The 22,425-nt window shown below is 42.6% G+C and overlaps 2 protein-coding genes across 7 annotated transcripts in view; both read left to right on the top strand.

Annotated features, from left to right (window-relative positions):
- Window positions 1-10,789: 10,789 nt before the first annotated feature.
- Window positions 10,790-18,508, top strand: LOC143135247 (RPA-related protein RADX). The gene is made up of 15 exons (XM_076295965.1): window positions 10,790-11,321; window positions 11,739-11,890; window positions 12,080-12,251; window positions 12,611-12,713; window positions 12,884-12,975; window positions 13,151-13,267; window positions 13,395-13,490; window positions 13,651-13,824; window positions 15,699-15,817; window positions 16,257-16,345; window positions 16,498-16,554; window positions 16,652-16,695; window positions 16,908-17,216; window positions 17,665-17,817; window positions 18,179-18,508. Exons 1-15 carry the CDS (start codon window positions 10,880-10,882, stop codon window positions 18,301-18,303), a joined length of 2,244 nt encoding a protein of 747 aa, XP_076152080.1. The 5' UTR covers window positions 10,790-10,879; the 3' UTR covers window positions 18,304-18,508.
- Window positions 18,509-21,901: 3,393 nt separating this feature from the next.
- Window positions 21,902-22,425, top strand: part of rbm47 (RNA binding motif protein 47) — a 21,106-nt gene continuing 20,582 nt past the window's right edge. For 2 of the 6 annotated variants that reach the window (XM_076294723.1, XM_076294722.1), the window contains exon 1: window positions 21,905-22,379. The gene's annotated coding sequence lies outside the window, so the exon portion shown is untranslated. Of the gene's footprint in view, window positions 22,380-22,425 lie in introns of all 6 variants that reach the window. The other 4 variants (XM_076294719.1, XM_076294721.1, XM_076294720.1 and 1 more) reach the window with 4 other exon arrangements.

The raw sequence follows: 22,425 nt of genomic DNA, 5'->3' as shown, positions 1-22,425 counted from the left end.
CTGTCCCACATTAGCGTCACATATTCAGTACAATCTAATTTTGTCATACACGCAGAAAGGGAATGAAGAGTCAGTCAAAGCATTAACAGTCAATTCAGCATAAAAAGACAATGATGATAACACTGATGTTATGACCTTTAAGTCATCCTCTCCTCCACTGAAAACATTGGCTGCAGACAACAGGCAGCTAGCCAGTGAAAAGAACAAACACACTTGCATTCACAGTAAACAACCTTTTATCTGGCAGAATGTATCCAACTTGCCTCTGAACTGTGGCACAACATGCCTCCTTCATATGGCGCGGTGCTGTTCGCATTCATCCTGAGTAGAGTATGGGGAGGAGGAGACGCAGGCCAGGGCTGAGGATGGCTCTGTTTGTGTTCGCTGTGCCCAGAGCCTTGCATCGCATCGCATCCACACAACAGCCTGAGCTCCAGGATTGATGGCTTATCTCTCTGCACATATGGTGATAACCTCTGGCAGAGCATTCTTCACCTGCGGTACGGAGATCAGAGGCAGTGCCGGTCAGACGCTGAGGTGAGCTCTGTGTTGACGTTGGACAGTGTGAACTCTTGTGCCTCATTCCAGAGGCATGAAGGCAGCCAGGAGACTCCCCACTAATTGCCTCCTGACTGGGCTGTGAGTGTGCATGCTCAAGAGTCAAACTCTAACCCTCGGCAGTCTACAGCAATCTCATTCTCAACAAGATATCACAATACAGATAGACAGCCCTGAGTGCAAAGGTGAATATGGTATACTGCGACATGATTTCAGACAATGCTAACAATATCCTGTGCTGTCCTAGGTTGTGATGAAGCATAGATTCAAATTTTAAGGTTGTTAGAGTTTTTAGATGCTATGGTCCAGTGCATTTCATCACACGTTTTCACAGTGTGTTATGAGATTAAGTAGAACTCTAAAAGAGTAAGGTGTTCACGTTACGGGATGACAGGGTGTGTAAACAATACAAATGTAAATTCATTGCACGGGGAAACATAACATCCTCCTTACTGGCAGCACACACACATTTCTTCCCTGTGATTACTAAAGGAATTGTTCTGGTGTACATTTGCCAGCGAGCTCAGCTCCTCCAAAACAGATGCCTGTCTTTCAGTGTACACATATACTGTGGAGAGGGCTGCTTCTCCCCTGACCGTCTGGAGAAGGTGAAAGTCGTCTGTGGAAGGAGACGCAGTAGAGTGTGGAGTTCCAAAATATACAGAAATGGCTGATGGACTATGGATCCTTTGCTTTTGTTACAGTGGATCATTCAACTGTGGAGTTTATACTGACACATGATGATGGACTCAAGACACACTGAGGTAATAGGTTTTGGACCGGACTGGGTCCAACTCAAGCTCAACAGCTGAGAGAGTCTCCTGAGGTCAACAGGAGATTTGGAATGATAACGATATCCAGCTATTTTAGATACAATACAATTTACTTGAGCCCTGAGTCATGAAACTAACCTGAACATACATGTAATGACAAAGGCTGATCTTAGGTCAGTAAGGGATACGGCCTAATATATTACAGTGATTAGAATGAAATTATCCCCATCATCAATGATTCAGTCTGTGCTCATCTGCATCTGAGGAATGAACCTGAACAATGCTTTTTGTCATTTTCCCTCCATGTGATAATTCATTTCCATGCTAATTATCCTAATTATGAATAAGTAATTAATGACTGTAAAGTGAAACATTGTCACCTCACTTCAAAACAAGAAGCCATTTCCACTGAAAAGCTACGTCGCACACAGGTCTTACAGTGGTGGCTGCTAAATCTCTTAGGCTCACTCCCTGAACTCTATAAGGCTTTTCTTTGTTTACTTTTCATTTGCGTGCAAATAACCACAAGAAAAATAAACACTCACCACTTGGAAATGTTGGCCCTGCAGCACACAATAAGTTTTCCAAGAAAATGAAAGCATATATCGCTGTTATGCTCTGAAGGCACCTGTAGTTGCACCTGTAAGATTAATAGCAGGTTATAAATAGACTCATGTCCAAACTTAGTCTACGAATTGGAAGGCTCCAAGCGTCACACTCATTCATAATGAGTTGCAGTGGAATCTTTTTAGAGTGGTTCGCCTCCTGACCTTAAGTTCTGTTCTTTGTTCACTGCCCCCTCTGTCAAAGCTCTAAAATCTCTATTTATGACCTCATGACCCCCTTCCGGGGTTGCTGTTTCAAGGCATGGGTTCATCACGCAGATTGAAATATATTTTTGTTGGCTACAGAAGGGCAGGGTTGGGTCAGATTACTTTGAAATGTAATCCATTACTGACTACAAATTACATGGCAATTTTTGTAATCAGTAACGTAATCAGGATTACCAAAAACATGTAACGTTACTTTAGGATTACTTTTAGATTACTTCAATAAATATGTCCCTTAAGTAAAAGACACCGCCACTGAATTGATGAAAGAATTCTCATTCTATTTTTCTGTTTATTATTTCATTACATCTAAGAAATCTCTTTGCTCTGAGTAAAGCATTCCTGTGTGAATTAACTGATATTTTCCTCCAAAAATCTTAATGTAGCCCCTTGTTTTAGTGTTACCATTTACTTTGAGGTCACCAGGTCCCATTGTCTGAAAAACACCCAAAACTAATACATTTTTATAGCTATTCTCCACTTTGGGGGTGGTATTTTGGTGGTTGAAATTTTCCCCATCCCAAAATTTATCACTTAGTCATGGATGTGATCATGGATCACTATTCTCCACTATTTTTGATCCCGTGAGGGAAATTTGGTCTCTGCATTTAACCCAATCGGTGAATTAGTGAAACACAAACAGCACACAGTTAACACACAGTGAGGTGAAGCACACACTAATCCTGGCGCAGTGAGCTGCCTGCAACAACAGCGGCGCTCAGGGAGCAGTGAGGGGTTAGGGGCCTTGCTCAAGGGCACTTCAGCCGCGGCCCACTGGTCGGGGCTCGAACCAGCAACCCTCCGGTTACAAGTCCAGAGTGCTAACCAGTGGGCCACGGCTGCCCCAAGGGCACACCTGGACAATGAATTTAGCTTTGTCCATGTCCATTTCAATTGTGGGGGTGAGAAAATTATTCCTTTGGGATGTTTTTCAACCAGGGGGACCTGGTGACTTTCTCAAAGTAAACGGTAACACTAAAACAAGAGGCTACATTAAGATTAGGAGGAAAAGATCAGGCAGTGTGCCGAGAGACCTGCCCAAATAGTAAATAAGTTAGTAAGTAAGTATAGATACTCTTTTGATCCCGTGAGGGAAATTTGGTCTCCCAATCCACGAATTAGTGAAGCACAGTGAACACACAGTGAGGTGAAGCACACAATGAGCACACAGTGAGGTGAAGCACACACCAACCCGGAGCAGTGAGCTGTCTGCTACAACAGCGCTCGGGGATCAATGAGGGGTTAGGTGCCTTACTCAAGGGCACTTCAGCCGTGGATGTGGGCATGGGAGAGCAGTGCTCAACCACTTTCCCCGCCCACATTTTTTCTACTGGTCGGGGATCAAACCGGCAAGTCCGAAGCTTGTCGAATTAAAAGATAACTAGGCTATCATTAAAAAGTTGCATTGCTTGCATGATAAAATGTAATCAGGTAATCCCCAACAATGTAACTGTAATCTGATTACACAATTTTTTTATTGTAATCTGGGCTGATTATAGTTACTTGATTTTTGTAATCTGATTACGTAATCCAGATTACATGTAATCTGTTACTACCCAACCCTGCAGAAGGGCATTCATGCCCCACACCACCTACACCTCCACTTTTTGAGCACCTGTCCCAAGAGTGAATTGGAGACTGAGGGAATGCAGTGAGCTATGTATTGACAGTTATATATTGACAGAGGCCCTGTGGAAAGAAAGAGAGAAAATAGAGAGGAGGGAAGCGAGTGATAGAGGGTGGAAATTATGCAACAGAAGTATGAGTTTTAGTGAGAGAATAATTACACCGGTCAAAGGGTGCCAAGAACGAAACCTGTGTATGGGAGGACCCGTTGTTGTGCTGTTTGGTAGCAGTTTGAGTAGCAGTGTTGCATAACTCAGCCTGACTAGGCTCTACTTGTGCTCCTTGTCCCCACTGCGATGCGACTGGTCCCCATCAGCGGCTGACTGTACTGTGGACTGTGCTCTCAGGTCTGCTGCAGGGCCAGCTGTCATTCCACCTGTCTGGGGTCCTATTGTACTTCTCCAAAGCCAGCGTCCCTGCCAACAGGAGACAGATGCCTGATTTGTTTGTTTATGAAAAAGACGGAGGGTGGGGCTACAAACGAACACAGAGCTAGCCAATAACCACTCAAAGACTCTGAGTCTGTGTGTGTAATATGTACAGATGAATGCCCATGCAGAGGTCTGTCTCAACAAGACATACCTCCACAGCATCAGGTTTCATGTTGAAAAATACATGTATTTTCCAGATGCACCAGTATATCATAAATTATTTTTGCATCTTCCTTGATCCCAAAATCTGAAGACAAGAATGCATTAATCAGACAGCTGTATTTTCAATGGCAATATTTTGAGAACTTTGAAGCATTTTCTCAGATGGCTCTCACTGCTTTGCCCCTCCAGTTCCCCACATTAGCAAATTAACTTGCCACTGTACTTAATGTCAGAGCACTCGCCATACCATACCATCACATCTGTGCAGGGTTTTCTGCCAAGATGAGGCAATGGACTGTAAACTATTTATTCTGGGGCTTTGGTTGTTTATTTCTTTTTTAATGTTCACTTACTGTTTTTTTGTCTATTTGATTCATTGCTTTTAATTTATTTTTCATGAAGCTCAATTGCAGTCTATCTAATGATTGACCAGTGGTAGAGACTATTCACAGTAACTGCTCTGGAGGCAACGAAGGTGAGGAGAAATCCTACTGTCAATCATCAGAGGCAACAAAGGTGAGGAAAAATCCCACTGTCAATCAGAGGCAAAATGGCAGCTCTGGTAATAATGGCCTTGTGAAATGTCAGAGAGCTGCCCCTTCACATCTTGTGGTCACTTAATGCCTGCAGAGGAACTGTTCTGAATTTCTAACATGACATATTCTGCATTTTCAGAAAAAAAAACATGAAGACATTCTTTGGACATCACCAGCACACAGAGAGAACTATGTGTTCACGTTCCTTGTGCCGTGTTGAGTTTTCCATTTGCAACCAACCATGTCAGATGAAGAACTCATTTTCACTCACAAATATATACACAGACTTAACTTACAGTATAGACAACACAGAGAAGCATGAGTATTCATACACACATTAAATATGGAGACAGAGATAAGGCACACTGTATGGATGCATTGCAGATGATTACACATGCCTCTTGCTCTAGACATGTCTAAATTCAATGCTCAACTTCTACTATTGCCATTTCCTGTGTCCTCCTCTTCCATTTAGAAGATGTAAATGTCAACCCATTTGTGCATTTTCTTCCTTATAAGTGTCTGTGGGTTGGAAGTGTGACCGGATATCTCAGTGACAGTGTATGATGAACGATGTACGCTCTGCTGGACGTGCAGATTCCACCACGTATGGTCCTTCTGAGTACCCTCTATGCTGCCGAACCATTTGTCTTACAACATGACCAGAGCACCACACACATCATCTCAGCTCTCAGTCTGCTGTGTCCAGTTAACACTCAGTCACACTAGGCAGGCAATGACAGACACGTGCACTGTTTGGGAGGCCAGGTGACATACCACTGCAGAGACAAGGATAAAGAGGGGGGTTTATCACATATCACTTTGAATGTTTTACTGTTTTACTGTCTTAAAGGCTGTTGTCTGAGGTACCTACAAACCTACAGTACACCTACAAACACTAGTCTTTATAGCTGACTATAAGGGAGGGTGAGAGAAAGAAAGAAAGAAAGAAAGAAAGAAAGAGAATGCATGGATGGATTCAGTACTGTGACAGGGGTCAAATCCTACCGTGACCATTTGGGCCATTATGGGAGTGATGATGTAGGAAATAAGTGAGGAAATTGCCCAAACGATAGCAGAACGTTCAGCACCCAGGGGAGACATTTGCTGCTTCCCTTATACACACATGATAGACTTGTCTAGTTTCTTGTCTAAAATTGTTTGGCTGTGAGAACATGTTTGAAAACTGCTCATCACAAACCAGGAAAAAGGGAAATCAAATTTCTGCTCTTCCTGTTTGAAAAGCCTGCACTTGGAAATTCTGTGCGGAATGTATGCTTTAGATAGTGCACCAAAATAGCTCAATCTTAAATAACAAGCCAAGGATTTCTGATAAATATTGTGGTTTTGCAGACTTCACTGTCTAACTCTCTTCTCCACAGTGTCCTATGCAGCCTGTCAAAAGAAAACAAAGTGAATGTCTAAGGGTATAACTCAGTTTGAATCAGTGGATTTCACCTGAAAAAAAAAACAATAATTTAATTTAACATACACCATGAACCCAGCAGGGTCTATTCTAGAATAGCTGGTGGGAGGTCAGCTTGCTCCCGACTCATTTCAAGGTGCAGACCCCAATTTCACGTTTTAGATTTCAAGTGGAATCCCTCATAAAATAATTATGATCTTCTATGAAGTTTATATCCTTCCAGGTCTGCTGCATTCATAATGCATTTTGCATTCTCTCTCTCTCTCTCTCTCTCTGTGTGTGTGTGTGTGTGTGTGTGTGTGTGTGTGTGTGTGTGTGTGTGTGTGTGTGTGTGTGTGTGTGTGTGTGTGTGTGTGTGTGTGTGTGTGTGTGTGTGTGTGCGTGTACTATAAGTCTGTGTATTCCAAGACTTGTTTAAATATATTGGAAGATATCAATAGTTCTTTGTATAATTCAGTAACTACATGAAAACCGGCGGTGCTGATTGATTAACCTCAGTGTGTGATTCTAGATTGTCTTTTGGCCCTTCTTACTGGCCATGCCCTCTCTTAAAAACCCACTCAGCTGCTGAATCAATGTATTATATTTAACACATACCATAAAAGTACAACTAAACACATGGAGATTTTTCACAATGTCCTTCCAATCTCCCCCTCCACATGCCGTAACTTAGTGCTGATTTATGGCTTTGGGCTGGATTAGTGTGAGGCTTTGCAGTTGTGAGTCTTGAGTTTGTTCTCCCTTTTTCACCTCCTGGTGAAAGACCGACCGCTACTGTGTTGGTCACGAAGAGAAGAATTTGTTAACAAAGAAGACATTTTATAATGATCTCTCACATGTAAAATCAATTAACATTTAGTTTTTTTGTGAAATCTGAAAATGGATACCAAAAAATGAAGAACAAGAATACAGTACATAGCAATAAAAAAATTAAGATTTTCTTCTGATGAAGTAAATGATGAATGCGGGGATTGCAATGATAGTCAATGGGATGATCATTTAGCATTCATAAAACATAAAAAAAAAAGAAATAAAACTGAAACAAAACACAAACAAAACAACAAAACTTTTACTTTTTATACCCTTCCATCCATCATGAGTCGAGGATTGCTATTATCCCTTCAGTCCTGGATGTGGCAGAGAACTATTAACAACTAGGATTTATCACTACAAGTTGTCTAAAGACTGCTTTCTTTCACCTCAGCAACATTGTACGCCTTCGCCCATCACTGTCCTTCACCGCAAAAAAACAAACAAAACAACAATACTGATTTTAAAGTACATGTATGTATTTTGAGAGACTCTTGTAGAGTCCCATACACATAGAGAAACATGTCATCTGTGCTTCTAGGTCTTGCATCTGTGATCTGTGCCTCTGGACCTTGCCTCTGGAGTCCTGTGATGGCAATCTGCTGTGGGCTCTGTAGCACTCCGGGGGAGGCTGCTCGTTTTCACACTATATCCTCTCTCTGCTGTGTGCTGTGCTGCTCAGAGAGCACCTCTGTGGATGGTGGTCTAGAGTGAGAAATGGGCTGCGTCGCCACACACACGCTGTAAATCACTGTAGTGTGGCTGAGGATATATAGGCACATATGAGACATATTTATGTACTTCATGACTTTATTTAGAGCACTTAGGCAGTACTTTACTGTTCAATGTTCTATAAAATGGATGTGTTTTTCCTTTGTTCTTTTATTAGAAAAAGCCCAGATTGCATCCTGCATGGGCTAATTTTTCAGCGGCACCTAAAGAACTTAGGATGTCCTGTCATGTTTATTTAGAACATTCTCTCATCCCATTCTGGAACGTCGTGAGACAGGATTTAAGTGATCTCGGTCGTCTTAGGACAGTAAACAAGAGAGTCTGGATGGCGTGCAGAACGCTGATTAATCCTGCTGCCAGAATGGCTACATGCACAAATTGACTATGAAAAATGATAATGGGATCATACTGAACGGCACTATTACTGTGTTTTCTACCTTGTCTGTAAACTGCCTTTTACTTTGTGTTCCTACCATCAGAGAAATGAAGTCATTACAAAGCAATCTCCCTCTTGGTGATTCTGGTTTCAGTGATATCATTCTATTTGAAATGGCTGAGTTGGTACAGATTTGCACGCAGACTGTGAGAAAACCTCATGCACTATAGTGAAAATTTTAAAGCTCACATCAGTTCATATTACAAAAAAACATTAATTCTAAGTTCAGGCCAAAAAACTCCCAGGCTGGCAAGTACACTAAAGCTGATGAATGTTGCCCATATTGGCAACAGATGAATCTTGGTGATTCTTATTTAAGTTGCCTGGTATAGAGATTTATAAATCTCTTCTGCCCCCTTGTGTGTCTTTGGAGTTCTGTGATTTATAACTCTGTATCCCACAGGAGTCTTTTGTCTCATGGCCGGCCACATAAAGTACCTCATAAATTTTAATTATACTGACAAAAGCTATAGCAAAAGGCTTGCTTCTAGTGGCAAGGAGGTATGAAAACCTTTTCAGTTAATTGATTTTGACAGGGAAAAGCCAAAACAGACATATGGACTGTGTCACTATTGGTTATTAGAAATTCAGTTCTGAATGGAAACCTGAGCATAGTCAGTGTTGGCAGCCACCTCTCCATGTGAGCTCAGGGCTGGGGCAAGACAAATGAGGATACCCTTCCATCCATCATGAGTCGAGGATTGCTATCATCCCTTCAGTCCTGGATGTGGCAGATAACTACTTTTTAACAAGTAGGATTTATCACTACAAGTTGTCTAAAAACTGCTTTCTTTCACCTCAGCAACCTTCGCCCCTCACTGTCTTTCACCGCAGCGGCCAAAACATTCATCCATAACCTCATCACCTCCACACTCAACTACTGCGATAGCATTCCTTACGGCCTACCAAAAAAAAACACCAATAAGCTTCAATACGCTCAGAACTCAGTTGCTCACCTGCTCATCTCCACCCGCTCCACATGCACCACCCCAGTCGTCCACAACCTCCAATGGCTCCCAGTCAAACACAGGATCAACTTCAAAATACTTCTCCTTGCCTATAAAGCCCTCAATAGCCCATTGTTTCCCAATCTTGGGGTCAGGAACCCATGTGGGGTCGCCTGAAATTCAAATGGTACTGGGTATCTTACAATTGACCAGTACATTACATAAAAATATATAATCGTATCCTCCATTACAATCTGGCTACATAAAAAATAAACTTAGACAGCCTGCATGAGATGCTTGATTGACATAATCATGCTTGATCACCATCCCAAACAAAGTAGCAAAACAACCACACGTGCAAAGATAGCCAAACGAATTAACTTGATAGGACATTTGGGGGAAATCAAAGTAGGCTACCACTCTCGACTGGGTGTTACAACAGAGATGTTGTGAATGATGGGGGTCGGCAAAGTTTTGTGAGATCAAAATAGGGTCACCTGCCAAAAAAGGTTGGGAACCCCTGACCTGACCTAGTCCCTCCTAACCTCTCTGACCTACTCATCCGCCACACCCCCACCCGCCGCCTTGGGTCCATTGATGTAAACGCACTCTCAAGACCAGCGGACCAAGCTCCCGGTGACAGGGGACAGGGCCTTCTCAGCTGCTGCACCCTTCCTCTGGAACGCCCTCCCCGACCACATTAGACACCTTACCATCCTTCAACAGGCCCTCAAAACTTTTCCTGCTAAATTGACTCCCCTTCTCTTCTCATTGTCCACCTCTCTAGTGTTGTCTTGTCTATGTACCTTGTGTGTTTTCTGTTTATGTAATGTATAGATGTAAAATTGTGAAGCGTCTTAGTCGAAAAGGTATAAGCATAAAGGCCTAAGGGTGCAGTTATTGAGCATTTGAAGCTGTTATGATGTAAAAAAAAAATCAATCAATCAAAATAATAGTGACAGTTTTCTTTTCCATGACTGCACAAACATATGATTGTTAAAATAAACATACCCTGGAAATGCACTACTACTACTACAACTACTACTATGCATACCACTATCTGGATGGTTGTGGGCAATGAACACTTTTGAGATTTTCATGTGGGCCATTAGGCTAGATACAAAAGGTTTGGGGGCCACTGCACTAACAAGTGTGCACTTCCACTGCAAACATGTGGTGATGTGACAAGTGCAGATGCAGACTGATGCATCACTTGTAGATTAAGAATTCATGATTAAAATAAGTGAACACACTGAAACGTTCTTGGACAAGATGATCAAGCAAATTTGAAGTATGGGACTAGGACATAATCTCTAAGAATGCCACTCTACCCCAACAACAATCTCTAAGATTATGCTATCAAAACATAAAGGTCGATATTTTTGCACTGTGTTTCCAACCCAGTAGATGGCAATGTCGAGCGTTTTTGCCTTTAGCCAAAGATACTAAACATTTGAAGAAATATTGTTTGAAAATGGCGTCTTCTATACCTGCACAGCCGCCAAGCTGTGCGTTGCAGAGAACTCTGAGAAAATTAAGCATTACACGTGTAGGCACAGGGCAGAACAGGACATGTCAAGAACCTCTGTATGTCCTCTCATTAGATCGTTACATGAAGGACGCCAATTTCGCGGTATTTTTCCAGGGAAGTATTCACGCCTCAGACAGCTTGTACGATGCCACTTTGACTGATGGAGACTGTAAGATTCGCGTCTCAATCGAACCAAGATTGAATCATCTAATTGTAAAAAAACTATTTCGTTGTGGTAGTATTCTAAAAAATGTGGAATTCTTGGTGGAACAAAATACTGATAAAGGCAATACAGATATTCTCGTTACAAACCTGGAATTAGACCAGCAGTCAGAAGATGCTGCCCTGCTCGCGCTGTCCGAAGTTAATGTAAAATCTCTCCCGTGGTGGGCTGGGGAAGAACCCAGTTTCCTCCCATTGCGAGCACGGAGAAGCACATATCTCCCACTCTGGAATGACTACGACTTTTCTGGAGAAATGTGGCGCGACCGTCCACCTGACGACATGAATGAACGGAGTACATGTGGGTAGACAGGTCAATGTAGATGGTTTCTTTCTCTTTCTCAATTCAATTTCAATGCAAGTGAGCTTTATTAGCATGAAAATATGTTTGCATTGCCAAAGAAGATTTAAACATGAGGTTTACATAGATAATACTTGGAGTACAATATATGGCAAATAGCCATGCATCCAAAATTAGCATAATTCAGTTCAATTTGATTTAACGTTGTTTAATTAGCATGACTGTAAGCACAAAAACAAACCAGCATAACAACTTTTTTAATAGCATTGCAACGTTTATCTCTCTCCAGCCCCCCCCCCCCCCCCCCCCCACACACACACACACACACACACACACACACATACACACATAGTGTTGACATAGGTTTTTTACACAGGTATTGAACTATTGTTTATAATGTCCCAATTGTATTTTCAGCATCTCGTGCTCCAGTTTCACTCCGGGAGGTGCGCCAGCGCTTTCTGAGCGATGGGTCACGAATCCGTGGTGATGTCCGTGTGAGAATTCTGCAGAAGTCTAGACTGATACACTATGGCAAAGCAGAGCAGAACTGTTTATGTCCATACAGGGTAAGATGTCTTTTCCTACATGTGAGCTGTATAGCGTCACCTGTACACACACTACACAGCAATATTTTATAGGTTTTGTTGATAGTTAGCATAGTCATGACAGATCTACATCAATTGCCAATTCTTTCCTCTGAGTTTGCATTATACTTTTAGTATAAGAGATGTGCACTTGTCCCCCCCCCCCCCTAGGCTGAGCTGCAGGTGGCAGATGAGTCAGCTAGTGTGTCGGTGGTCCTGTGGAACACCATGTGTATGGAGTGGTACCGGCGGCTGCATCCGGGCATGGTGCTCCGCCTGAGCCGCTTCCGAGTGCGGGAGAGTTTCAGCCACCGCATTGGCCAGAACCCAGAGCCAGACATTGGTACAGTGGTCGGCTTCTCTTCAGCTCGGCACTGGCCAGCGTGCCTGGCTGCCATACAAATACACATCACTGACCTATATTTCACAATGCTCAACAATAGAAAAACAAATAGCCTTATTCTTTATAACACTGTCTTTAATTGGAGCGAGCATCATACTGTCTGACATACCTTGAAAGTAATGCATGTTTTAACTTACTGCTCTATAACAAAAATAAAGGAATATGAGCAGATCAATTGTACAAACTAACCTAGAAAGTTCATAACCATACGATTTCACTCAACATGTTATGCGTTAACAGCTGGCATTACATCTCTCTCTCTCTCTCTCTCTCTCTCTCTCTCTCTCTCTCTCTCACAGAGATCAGTTTAAACTCCTCTCACCCGAGTTCCATAATTTCCATAGTGTCACCAGTGTCTCCTGAGTGGCATTTACCAGATGTACCACATGACTTTTGTAAGGGGTATGTGTACACACACACTCTTCTACACACAGAGATGTACACATATCTGTGAACATGTTAAGCTAGCTTATAGTTCCAGTACCCGAAAGGACACATGCTCCCTGGCTTTAACCCTTAACATGTGAAAAATGCTGCTTTCATTGATTCTATCCATTTGTGGTATCTCCCAGGACAGACCTCCAGAGTCGTCCCCATGGTAGCATCTGCGACGTGGTGGGCCTGGTTATCTTCACTGGCAGGCCAGAGTGCGTCAAGAACAAGGGTAATCTTATAAACTCTGACATTGATGCTGACATGTTGATCACAATATTCTGTGTGCATACTAATAGAGCTATATTGTGGTTGACAATTACACTTAGCATGGCCTGTCATTCCCGTAACCTTCACACTATAACAGAATTACAGTATTGCCTTTTTTCTGCTCAATGTATTGACAGAGGGTAAGATGGACCATTTCCGCTGGATCCAGTTGGAGGATGGGTCCTGTGATTATCCAGTAATGGTGAAGCTGTACTCTACATCTCAGCCTGATGTCCACAGCACGATCCAACCTAGTGAGTGGAACCCTCTGCATGCTTTAACTGTTCTGTGTTTCTGTTATTTCTCTGATGCTGGGTAGTGATAATGGAGGAACAGAGTTTTACAGTGCGCTACTGGTAATGCCGTCTGGTTCTTTCTCAGTGGCTGTGTTTGTCTGCACCAGACTCCAGTTGGTGAGCGGATCATCACAGTTCTACTACCTGACCAACACTCAGTACACACAGGTGTACTGTACAGGTAACCACCTGAACAGTGCCACACAGATATGTCCTGAACATGTCCCAAATGTCAGGAAACTTTTTGACAATGACATATCTCACTGTTATCCTTCATGTATGCATGTATGTGTGAAAGAGCTTGATTGGCCACATACATGCAGTGTTTTGACTCATTGCAGGAACTGGCTGCCCTCTTACAATACCGTATAAAGGGATTCACCCATTCAGACAGTTCCTACAGTGGCTTGATCAGACAGATGAAGGCGATGTAATGAAGCGGTCTGTGGTTGGAGGAAGCTTCATTTACCCACCTCCTCCAGCTTCACTCAAAACCTTCATGGAGGAACGAAAAGGTATTAAATAAACACATATACACAATGCACATATCAGTGATATGAACTGTAAGTATCTATTCCCCAATTTTGTGGTCTACTAGTAAAATGTTTATATTTCTTGCGGGGACACAAATAAGCAATAAGCTCTTATACTTAAATGTTTTGCCATTGGTATTTTGGTAGTCTTTTTTTTAGCCTTATTAGAGTTAAGACAACTGGTGATTTGTGTCTCATTCAAACCTTTGGAGACCTTAGACACACACACAGATTTTTGGCACACTATTCACCTTATTCCACCACGCCCATTTCAGAAATGTATTTTCTTCCACCTTGTGTTCAATCTTCCGGTCAGCTAGTTCCGGGCTAGTTAGCTTCATTGGGATAACACGGCGGAAGAGGGGGGAGAGTTAACTTGGGAGGAAACGAAAAATGCTATCAGGAGGTCAGATGGCAATATTGTAATTCGCCACCCAAGGCTAATCACCTCTGGAGGGGGTAGATGATAGGCTGAGAGGCCACCGCTGCATATGTCAATAGTAAACCCAAAGCATTATCTGATTATTAACTGTCTAAAATGCTAAAACCAAACACTTACTGTGGGGAGTATTACAGAAACTCCTAACTCGCAAATCCTATCTTATCTGTTTGGTAACCTTGGCAACTATGTTTAGAAAGTCATTACAGAACAGCCGCTCCTAAGTCAGTGTTCTCCTAACTTCAGATAGGAAACGTGTATTACAAAAAAGTCCTAAAATCCTAAATAAAGTTCCTAGCTTTAGGATGACCCATAACCTATGATGCCAGTCATCAATGTATTACAATGGATATACTGCTCTATGGGAACTTCGGACACAAAGCAGGCAAAGATGGCGCCCCCCCTGTTTGCGTGCGGAATAAGGTGAATAGAATAGACAAACCATTTTTGTGTGTGTATGTCACAGCATTAAAGTTCTCCACTGATCGGAAAAGGCAGACTACTGATTCAGCAGTTTAACAATTTTAATAAAATACACAGCCACTATAGTCTTTTGAATCTCGACAGTTCACAATGACAAACTCTGGGTCCGACAGTGTGAGTGCACCTACTTACGGCAGCAGAGACAATGGGCGGTGGGTCCAGTGAAGTCATCCAATGTACTCTCCTACACCGCTCCGCAGACTCTTTTAAATGGCTGCACCACTGTGAAAGAAGAGAAATAAAGCCCTCAGTCGCGAACACAGAGTTTCAGGTCTCACTCACACAAATGCATGCGAGCAGGACGAAGTTCCTTTACTTAGCTCAGATAGGCCCGTCCATCTCGTTCCACTCGTGTCTCTCTCGTCGATGTGCGCTCTGTCGCTGCCTTGTCCACCGGCAAGCCCCTCAGAGCAGACACCACCACAGTCCACACAAATTCTCCTCTAACAAGTCCGCTTTCTCCCGGTGTCTGCTGCTGCGCTCTCCCCTGCGTCCGTGCCCTCTCAGTCCATTTCACATTCTGCCCGTTCCTCAGTTGCACCTGTGTTTTAATTCAACTGGAACAAGCGCAAGCCCCACACACAGTCTTGCACACCGCCAACGCTGGGCGAAGGGGGTTGTGTCCCAGGTACTCACAGCTGTCTGGGATTACGTGGCGCCCTAATTGTAAAGTGGCAGATATAGAAATGTCCACAGCGCATCCTCAACATGCAGTGCTCAATCACATAAGGCCAAATGCCATCACTCCACACCATACAAAATATAATGAATTAAAAGTATAAACCACACAAGTGAATGAATGAAACATACCATACCATACATAAAGCACACAGATGAACTAAAGCATAAAGCACACAAATTGGGTTCCCAAACTAAAGCACAGCTTAGAATGCTGTTCTCCACTTGCCACATGTGTGTTTCTGTGTGTTTGCAGCTCAACCTGGGCTGATCAGTGGACAAGAGCTGAAAGGGCTGTGTGAGAACCTTCAGTACAGAGAGTCTCAGCGCTTCTGTGTCCAGTGCACCGTTAGTGCTGTGGAGTACCATCATCAGGTACGGACAGCGAGAGAGAAGGAAGAACAGCATACACTACTCAGTCACACAGAGGCCCATGAAGCAGATGGGACTGTCAAGATATTACTGATTCCTTATATCAGTGGTGTGTTTCGCCTGGTTCGGCTGGTCTCACTGCCTTGATCATTAATTAACTGCAAATGCCTTGTGTGTGCTAGAATGGGATGCATAATTACTTGAAAGTACTAAATGGAGTAAGTGACGAAAGCTAAACGTCTAACCAGATCTGCTAGAGGCACATTCTAGGGATACATGTCATTAGTTCTGACATTTCTTTTTCTTTTTGCCTTTTGTGATAGCAGAATGTACAGTATGTCACTGTCAAGTACAGTATTTATTTATTTGCATGTCGTCTGTGACCTTGAAATCTTCCTTGATCCATCCTCACTTCAAGCCTTCCCCTCTCTTTCTCCATCAGGATGATGGACAGACTAGTGTCCTGTCGCCTCCTCCTTTGACCACTCCTACAAGCCCAGGCTTACCAGTAGAGCCTCAGCCAGTGAAACGGTGTGTGTTTGAGTGTGTGTTTGGAACAATTGGGTGTGAATATTTCACTTTTTCTGAATTGTGCCGTGGCATTTGTGTAAAGAAAATGAATTTAATTGCTAATGTTAATTAGACGCGTTGTTGATGTGCTAATATTTGTTTTTGATATGTAGGTCACCTAGAGGGCAGAAAAGGCCAAACCCCATCACAGCTGGAACTCCTAGGAAGAGGTGTGTGTGGTATTAGTCCACATGTTGCACAAAATCTGATCTACTATGTATGTACGAGTGTGTGTGTCTAACATTTCCTCTAACGTGTCGTCTTCAGACTGATTTTACCTTCATCTGACTCAGAGGAGATCTCTGACAGTGGTGAGTGGTCTTGTTTAACAGGTTTGGGATCATCAGTGGATGATTGATGTTTGTATAGCAGAGCTTTGCTGTGTTACCGTGTCTGCCTATCCCCCAATTTCAAATTGTAGTTAGATATAAAACATGTGTACCTGATATAAACAACATATGGAGCCTTTGATTTTCCATTCACTCTCTCTCTCTCTCTCTCTCTCTCTCGTTTTCCCCCAAAGGGTTGTCTCTATTCGATAGTGCGATGGAGTTTCTCATAGGAGATGATAAAAATGTAGATGATGCTGGTAATGACGACGACGATAGTAACAGTTTCGTCACCGCGGATACCAGCCCAGCCTGCTCCTTCAGCCTCTCTCGAGCTGCCATGGAAACTATCCCACGCACCTTCTGTTACCGGCGGCGACACGCCCAGGCCAGTGCCACAGGCCTTCAGCCTAATAGCTTCCAGAAGCTCCTCCCGTTTGCGGAGCTTGAGTCCTTCAGCCCTGCTCCCTTCTACAAAGGCCACTACACACTGCAGCTGCGAGGTATTCCAGAAACCTTGAAGGGCTGAGTTTGCAATTTTTGATATATTGTTGATATTTATGCCCAGCAGCCAATCAGATTGCACCCACCCTTCAACGTGTTGATTCGCTGAATTTGTTTATGGCTTCATCCAAGCCACTATGTTTGTTTAGAGCCAGGACTGCACAAACTCTGAAGCTTTATTGAACACACACACACTGAACAGACAGATAGAAGACCATTAGGGTCGATTCACTGTATTTGACAAAAACGTTGAGCTGAAATCACAGATTGCAACTTTTAAGAGACAACTTCACTGGATGGATTAGTCTTCTGTTTCATTAAAGATGCAAGCTAAAATAATTGTTGTCGCTCTGTTGTAATTAGAAGTGCTCAGACAACCCTGTGTAGAAATCAGAATTCTGAAAGTTTGTTGTGTGTGTGTGTGTGTGTGTGTGTGTGTGTGTGTAGCTCTCTCTGACGGGGTTGTAGTGAATGCCCTGTTCCTTCCTGCTTCCCTGGAGTCCAATCACTGGAGGCCACTCCCCCACCATCATGCCAACAGCTGGGAGAGCATCCTATCACATGGTGGCTTCTCACCACACGTCCCACCCCCTAGCCCAGGTGAGCACTGAAATAAGAGATGCTAGAGTTAGTATGGGAAACTGAGGACCAGTCAGCTGTTAAAAGTGAAAGGCGTGGAAGAGCATTACTGTGAGATTTAGCCCAGTGTAACTGTGTTGGTGATGGTGTGGAAGAGCATTACTGTGAGATTTAGCCCAGTGTAACTGTGTTGGTGATGGCGTGGGAGAGCATGACTGTGAGATTTACCCCAGTGTACAGTAACTGTGTTGGTGATGGCGTGGGAGAGCATGACTGAGATTTAGCCCAGTGTAACTGTGTTTGTAATGGTGTGGGAGAGCATGACTGAGATTTAGACCAGTGTAACTGTGTTGGTGATGTTCATGTCCTGTTCCTCCTCTAGCGGACCTGATGGCCATTAAAACTCGGCTGGTCAATCAGAAGTTGGTGTGTGTGCTAGAGGCTTGTCCGCTGGGCAGAAACAGACTGGAGCTGGTTCTGAGTCGGGCCTTTCCTTTGCAGAGCTAAGTCATGAGGATATGAAAGACTTACATACATTTACACGTATGTATGCGAGATGTGCCATCACTCACACATTAAGAATGTACTGAGGGAAGCCAGATGCACTTTACTTGTTTGATGTAAATAATTATGTAAGTAAATGTAAATATTTTTGATTCACATTTTAATTGCTGTATTTACAGTGTTGATCCTACTACCATATGAATTTTGATGTATGTGCAAAATAAATCTGCTTACGTTGAAGCTCTATTTTGTAAAGTAATGTTATTTTTTTTTAAAGTTATACTATGTGATATATTTTAGCTGTATCAAGACGCAGCTGATACATTTAAAATGTTGACATAAATGTGTGTTAAAATTGTGTGAATTGACACATAAGGGTTAGTCTAGTGTCTGGTAACTGACAGTGTTTTTGTTTTTACCTTAAAGCCACAAGAGGGCGCCCTTGGTTATCTTATACTTCAACTCAAACTCAACTGATCTGTTAGCAAAGGTCAGGCAGGTTATGCATGAGCACACAGTCAGAGTGTTCAGAGTGTTGAGCATATTTGTTTGCTTTTGTCTTTGAGCTTGGGTATTCTACATTTATTCTACATTTTAATGAGATTATCCTCAATCACTTTCTACATGCTGTTTCTTATATCAAATATAAACAGTGGACACTAGGGAAACTGCATTTATCTTTAGTTAGATTGGCCAATGCACAGAACCAAATGCCATGATCGTACTGGCAGTAGCAGACTTTTATCAATACCAAACTATACTCTATACCAAACATATATGACCCCCACTTTTGAGAAGGTATTGCTGAAATGTGGACACCATTCCCTGAGTGGTCAAGGAAAGTGGTCATTTGTTTCTGACTTATGTGACTAGTCTGGGTGTTGCTCTCAATGACACCAGTGTGTTCATATTAGCATACACAGTTTTAACATCAAGGTTAAGTGGCTTATCTCAGACATTAGTTGAGACGTGTGTGTGTGCGTCTGTGTGCGCAGTTCTTGACGCCATAAGCTCATGTGGAATTTTTGTAATAAACCTCTAATCTCTGCTGCTGTGGAAGAATATGTGATTGTTCATTAAACACACAGACACATATGCAGACACACAGAGCAGTTTTTGGGGGAGAGTGCATACAAGCACACAATAGAGCACACCAACCAGCCACGCACACACACCGGGAATGGGAAAAACTCCCTCTCACACAGAGAAGCAATGCATACACGTGTCCCCATTTCCCCAGTCCCCATTAAGCCCCTCTAATGAACCAGAGGCTCAACATCACACTAGAGGCAGTTGGTAGTGACCACACACACACACACACACTCTTACAGGCTCACTAACTCCTGGCCTTTTTTCTGGCAGTTGTGAGATTCGTGCCCAGCGTGATTTCGATCTGTTCAATCTGTTCTAGTCTGACCTTGACACTTGAGGTAGCTTTTTTGCTCTAACAAGTCTGTCACACTGTTTCAGTTCGGCATATGACTCCCTCACTGCTGGGAAGAGTGTGTCCATGTGTGTGTGGCTGGGCTGGTTGGTTGACCAGTGTGAGGAACTGCAGCTTTTCACTCATCAGGAAGTCATTCAACACACACACTCTCGCAGGCACATGCGCAACACGCTGATAACACAACCATTGTCTGACTTTGGTGCACTCTGGGGACATGTTTACACATTCACAAGGACAAGTGTGTGTGTGTGTGTGTGTGTCATGGGTGTCTGTGTGTACTGTTACTGTTTAAATAAGAGAAACTTGTTAAAGTCTGTGGCCCGTGTGAAGTGTGGTGAGGGAGGGTAGAGGTCATATGTATGATGTTGACAGGATAGCTGGTACCAAGAACAGCGAGTGTATGGGAACAACAGCCCCCTCCCTCCATATTCCCCTCTTGCTCTGTGTCTCCTACTTCTCTGATTTGGGCAGATTAACATTCTAACGGTCAGATCCCTCAAATCCGCAGGAACCAAAGAGCTCATTAGGCGCCCCCCCCTCCCCCGTCTCCCCACCTCTCACCTCCGCCTTTCTCTTCTCCCTGTACACACTTTCATTTTTCACCTCTTCTCCAAGTTTGCTACTCACTCCTCATCAGATATGTACAATGGCACACCAAGACCACTCACAAAGGGTAGTACTAAAAGACTGACTTTCAATTTAACAAGGTTGCAGTATTCCTCTAATACTACAGCAGCTAATACTCGCATGGACGTTCAAGTAAGGTGACTCAGTAAATGTGGTTAAAGCAGCAGTGCTGTGTCATGGATTTCCATGCTAGGAGGTTAATAAATTCAGAATAGGGGTCATTAAAGAAATTAACTAATTACTTCATCTATTAATGAATTGTGTATTCTATTTTAGGAAAGTAGTGTTAAAGTAATACTATTGGTGAATTACCTTCACCTTACTTGTGGCATGCCACACATTATAGAGGGCAAAAGGAATCTCATTCTTTTTTCCAGTCCCAAACCAAAAACATTGACAGACTGTTTTCTGGCTGGAGGATGAACCTGAGCTTATTGTTAACAATACTGAGGGATCCATTCTCTCTTTCCCAATGAAAGGTGAGATACAGTAAGTGGGTGGTTTGTTTGTAGGCGGTGTTCCGGATCATTTAGAGAGGTTCAACTGCTTTGTTTTTGTTTTTAAAAGCCCACTGTTTTATTTCCAGTTTGTGTGTGTGTGGTTGGTCTGAAAATACCATGTGAGGTTAAACTCCCATGAACATTTCCAGAGAAAATTAATACATTCATTTTGCTTTTTTTATTTTTAATTAATACAACTGAATACCAGGAAGACCTTTGGTTATCAACACTTACTGAAGTCTGTAGGTCAATATGATGGGCTATCTGAATAATTCTGAGTGGTCACTTAGAGTTATCACTTCCAGTAGGCAACTTACAAACAGGCAACCTGGCCAAATATGAACATGACCACAACCTGTAGCCTACACCCAGTGTTGTCTGTATACTTTTACATTATGTTGAAATTCTTTACATGTTATGACATTATGTACATTACTTCAGAACATGTGTTTGTATACAGAACAAATGGGACTGATAGATTTAGATTACAGTCAATAAACTAACTACATGCTGGTATAGACAACAACTAATTAATGTGCTAACATAAACATAGTGTATTATTGAGACAATGAAGCTTTATTGAGTGTTTTTTTGCTAGTAACAGATAATATTATTATTTTAAGAAAGTTTGTAAAAGCTTACATATATGTATATGTATATATATACTGTAGTATTATTATTCTACACACAATGTTTAAGAGTGTTGAGTGCTGGAGAGTGATCACTGCCAAATTAGTGGATATATGTCAATTGTGTCCCTTTCAGCTTGCCTTACTAAATGGGGAACAGGAAGTCTCTCCTCCTTTGGCCACTGCCTCCCGCCCCTCACCCATCTCATATGACACCTCTCAGAAGAGTCAAATGGGAAGTGCACCCTGGACACTTTCACACCATACACAACTTCATTCATGTCTATGTTTACATAGTCAACACTTCCATCAGCCATAAGTCAAGTTTGACATTAACAACTTTAGCCAGTACTAATTGTGTGTGTGTGTGTGAGAGAGAGAGAGAGAGAGAGAGAGATTATTTTGCTTTAGTTTTGTAGTTTTTGCCTTTAGGTCCAATTAAGAGCGTTGAGATGAATGACTACAGGTGAAATGTGAGGATGAAGACAGGTTTTTAAAGGTGTACTCCAAGAATAAGGAACGGAATGCCAACCTGGCTCTGATCCACAGAGGGAGAGAGAGAATGAGAGAGAGTGAGAGAATGAAAGAGAGAGAGAAAGAGGGAGGGAGCACGTCAGGGAGGATAGCATTTCCACTTAGAACGATGGGAAGGGAGGCTGCATTCTGGTTTGGTGAGTTTCAGGGCAGGGAACACACACACACACATACTCACACAAAGAGAACAGGTTCACAGACCAGCCCAGTCAGTGAGAAATTACACTAAACATTTCCTTCTGCAGAGGTTGATTCGGAGAAGTCTTTCCCTCTGGCACACATACTTTTTCTACCTCAGTGGATATTTTGACTACCCACTACTGTCTACTGTATATCTGTAAGGTAGGAGTTTTTTTCACTTTTACATAAGTGTGTGAGTGTGTTTGTA

Source organism: Alosa pseudoharengus, unplaced genomic scaffold (assembly GCF_046254945.1).
Source record: "Alosa pseudoharengus isolate Yale_2024_CS ecotype anadromous, Long Island Sound unplaced genomic scaffold, YU_APseudo_1.1 YU_APseudo_1.1_scf_2, whole genome shotgun sequence".
Taxonomy (NCBI): domain Eukaryota; kingdom Metazoa; phylum Chordata; class Actinopteri; order Clupeiformes; family Clupeidae; genus Alosa; species Alosa pseudoharengus.
The sequence above is the reverse complement of the archived record's forward strand: the minus strand, read 5'-3'. Positions and strand labels throughout refer to the sequence as shown.

Excerpts from the sequence above, each read along its gene's own strand:
- LOC143135247 (XM_076295965.1), top strand. The coding sequence starts at position 10,880 with ATGAAGGACGCCAATTTCGCGGTATTTTTCCAGGGAAGTATTCACGCC. Across the intron at positions 11,322-11,738 it reads CATGAATGAACGGAGTACAT|CATCTCGTGCTCCAGTTTCA; the intron begins GTGGGTAGACAG and ends TTGTATTTTCAG. Across the intron at positions 16,696-16,907 it reads AGAGGAGATCTCTGACAGTG|GGTTGTCTCTATTCGATAGT; the intron begins GTGAGTGGTCTT and ends TTTCCCCCAAAG.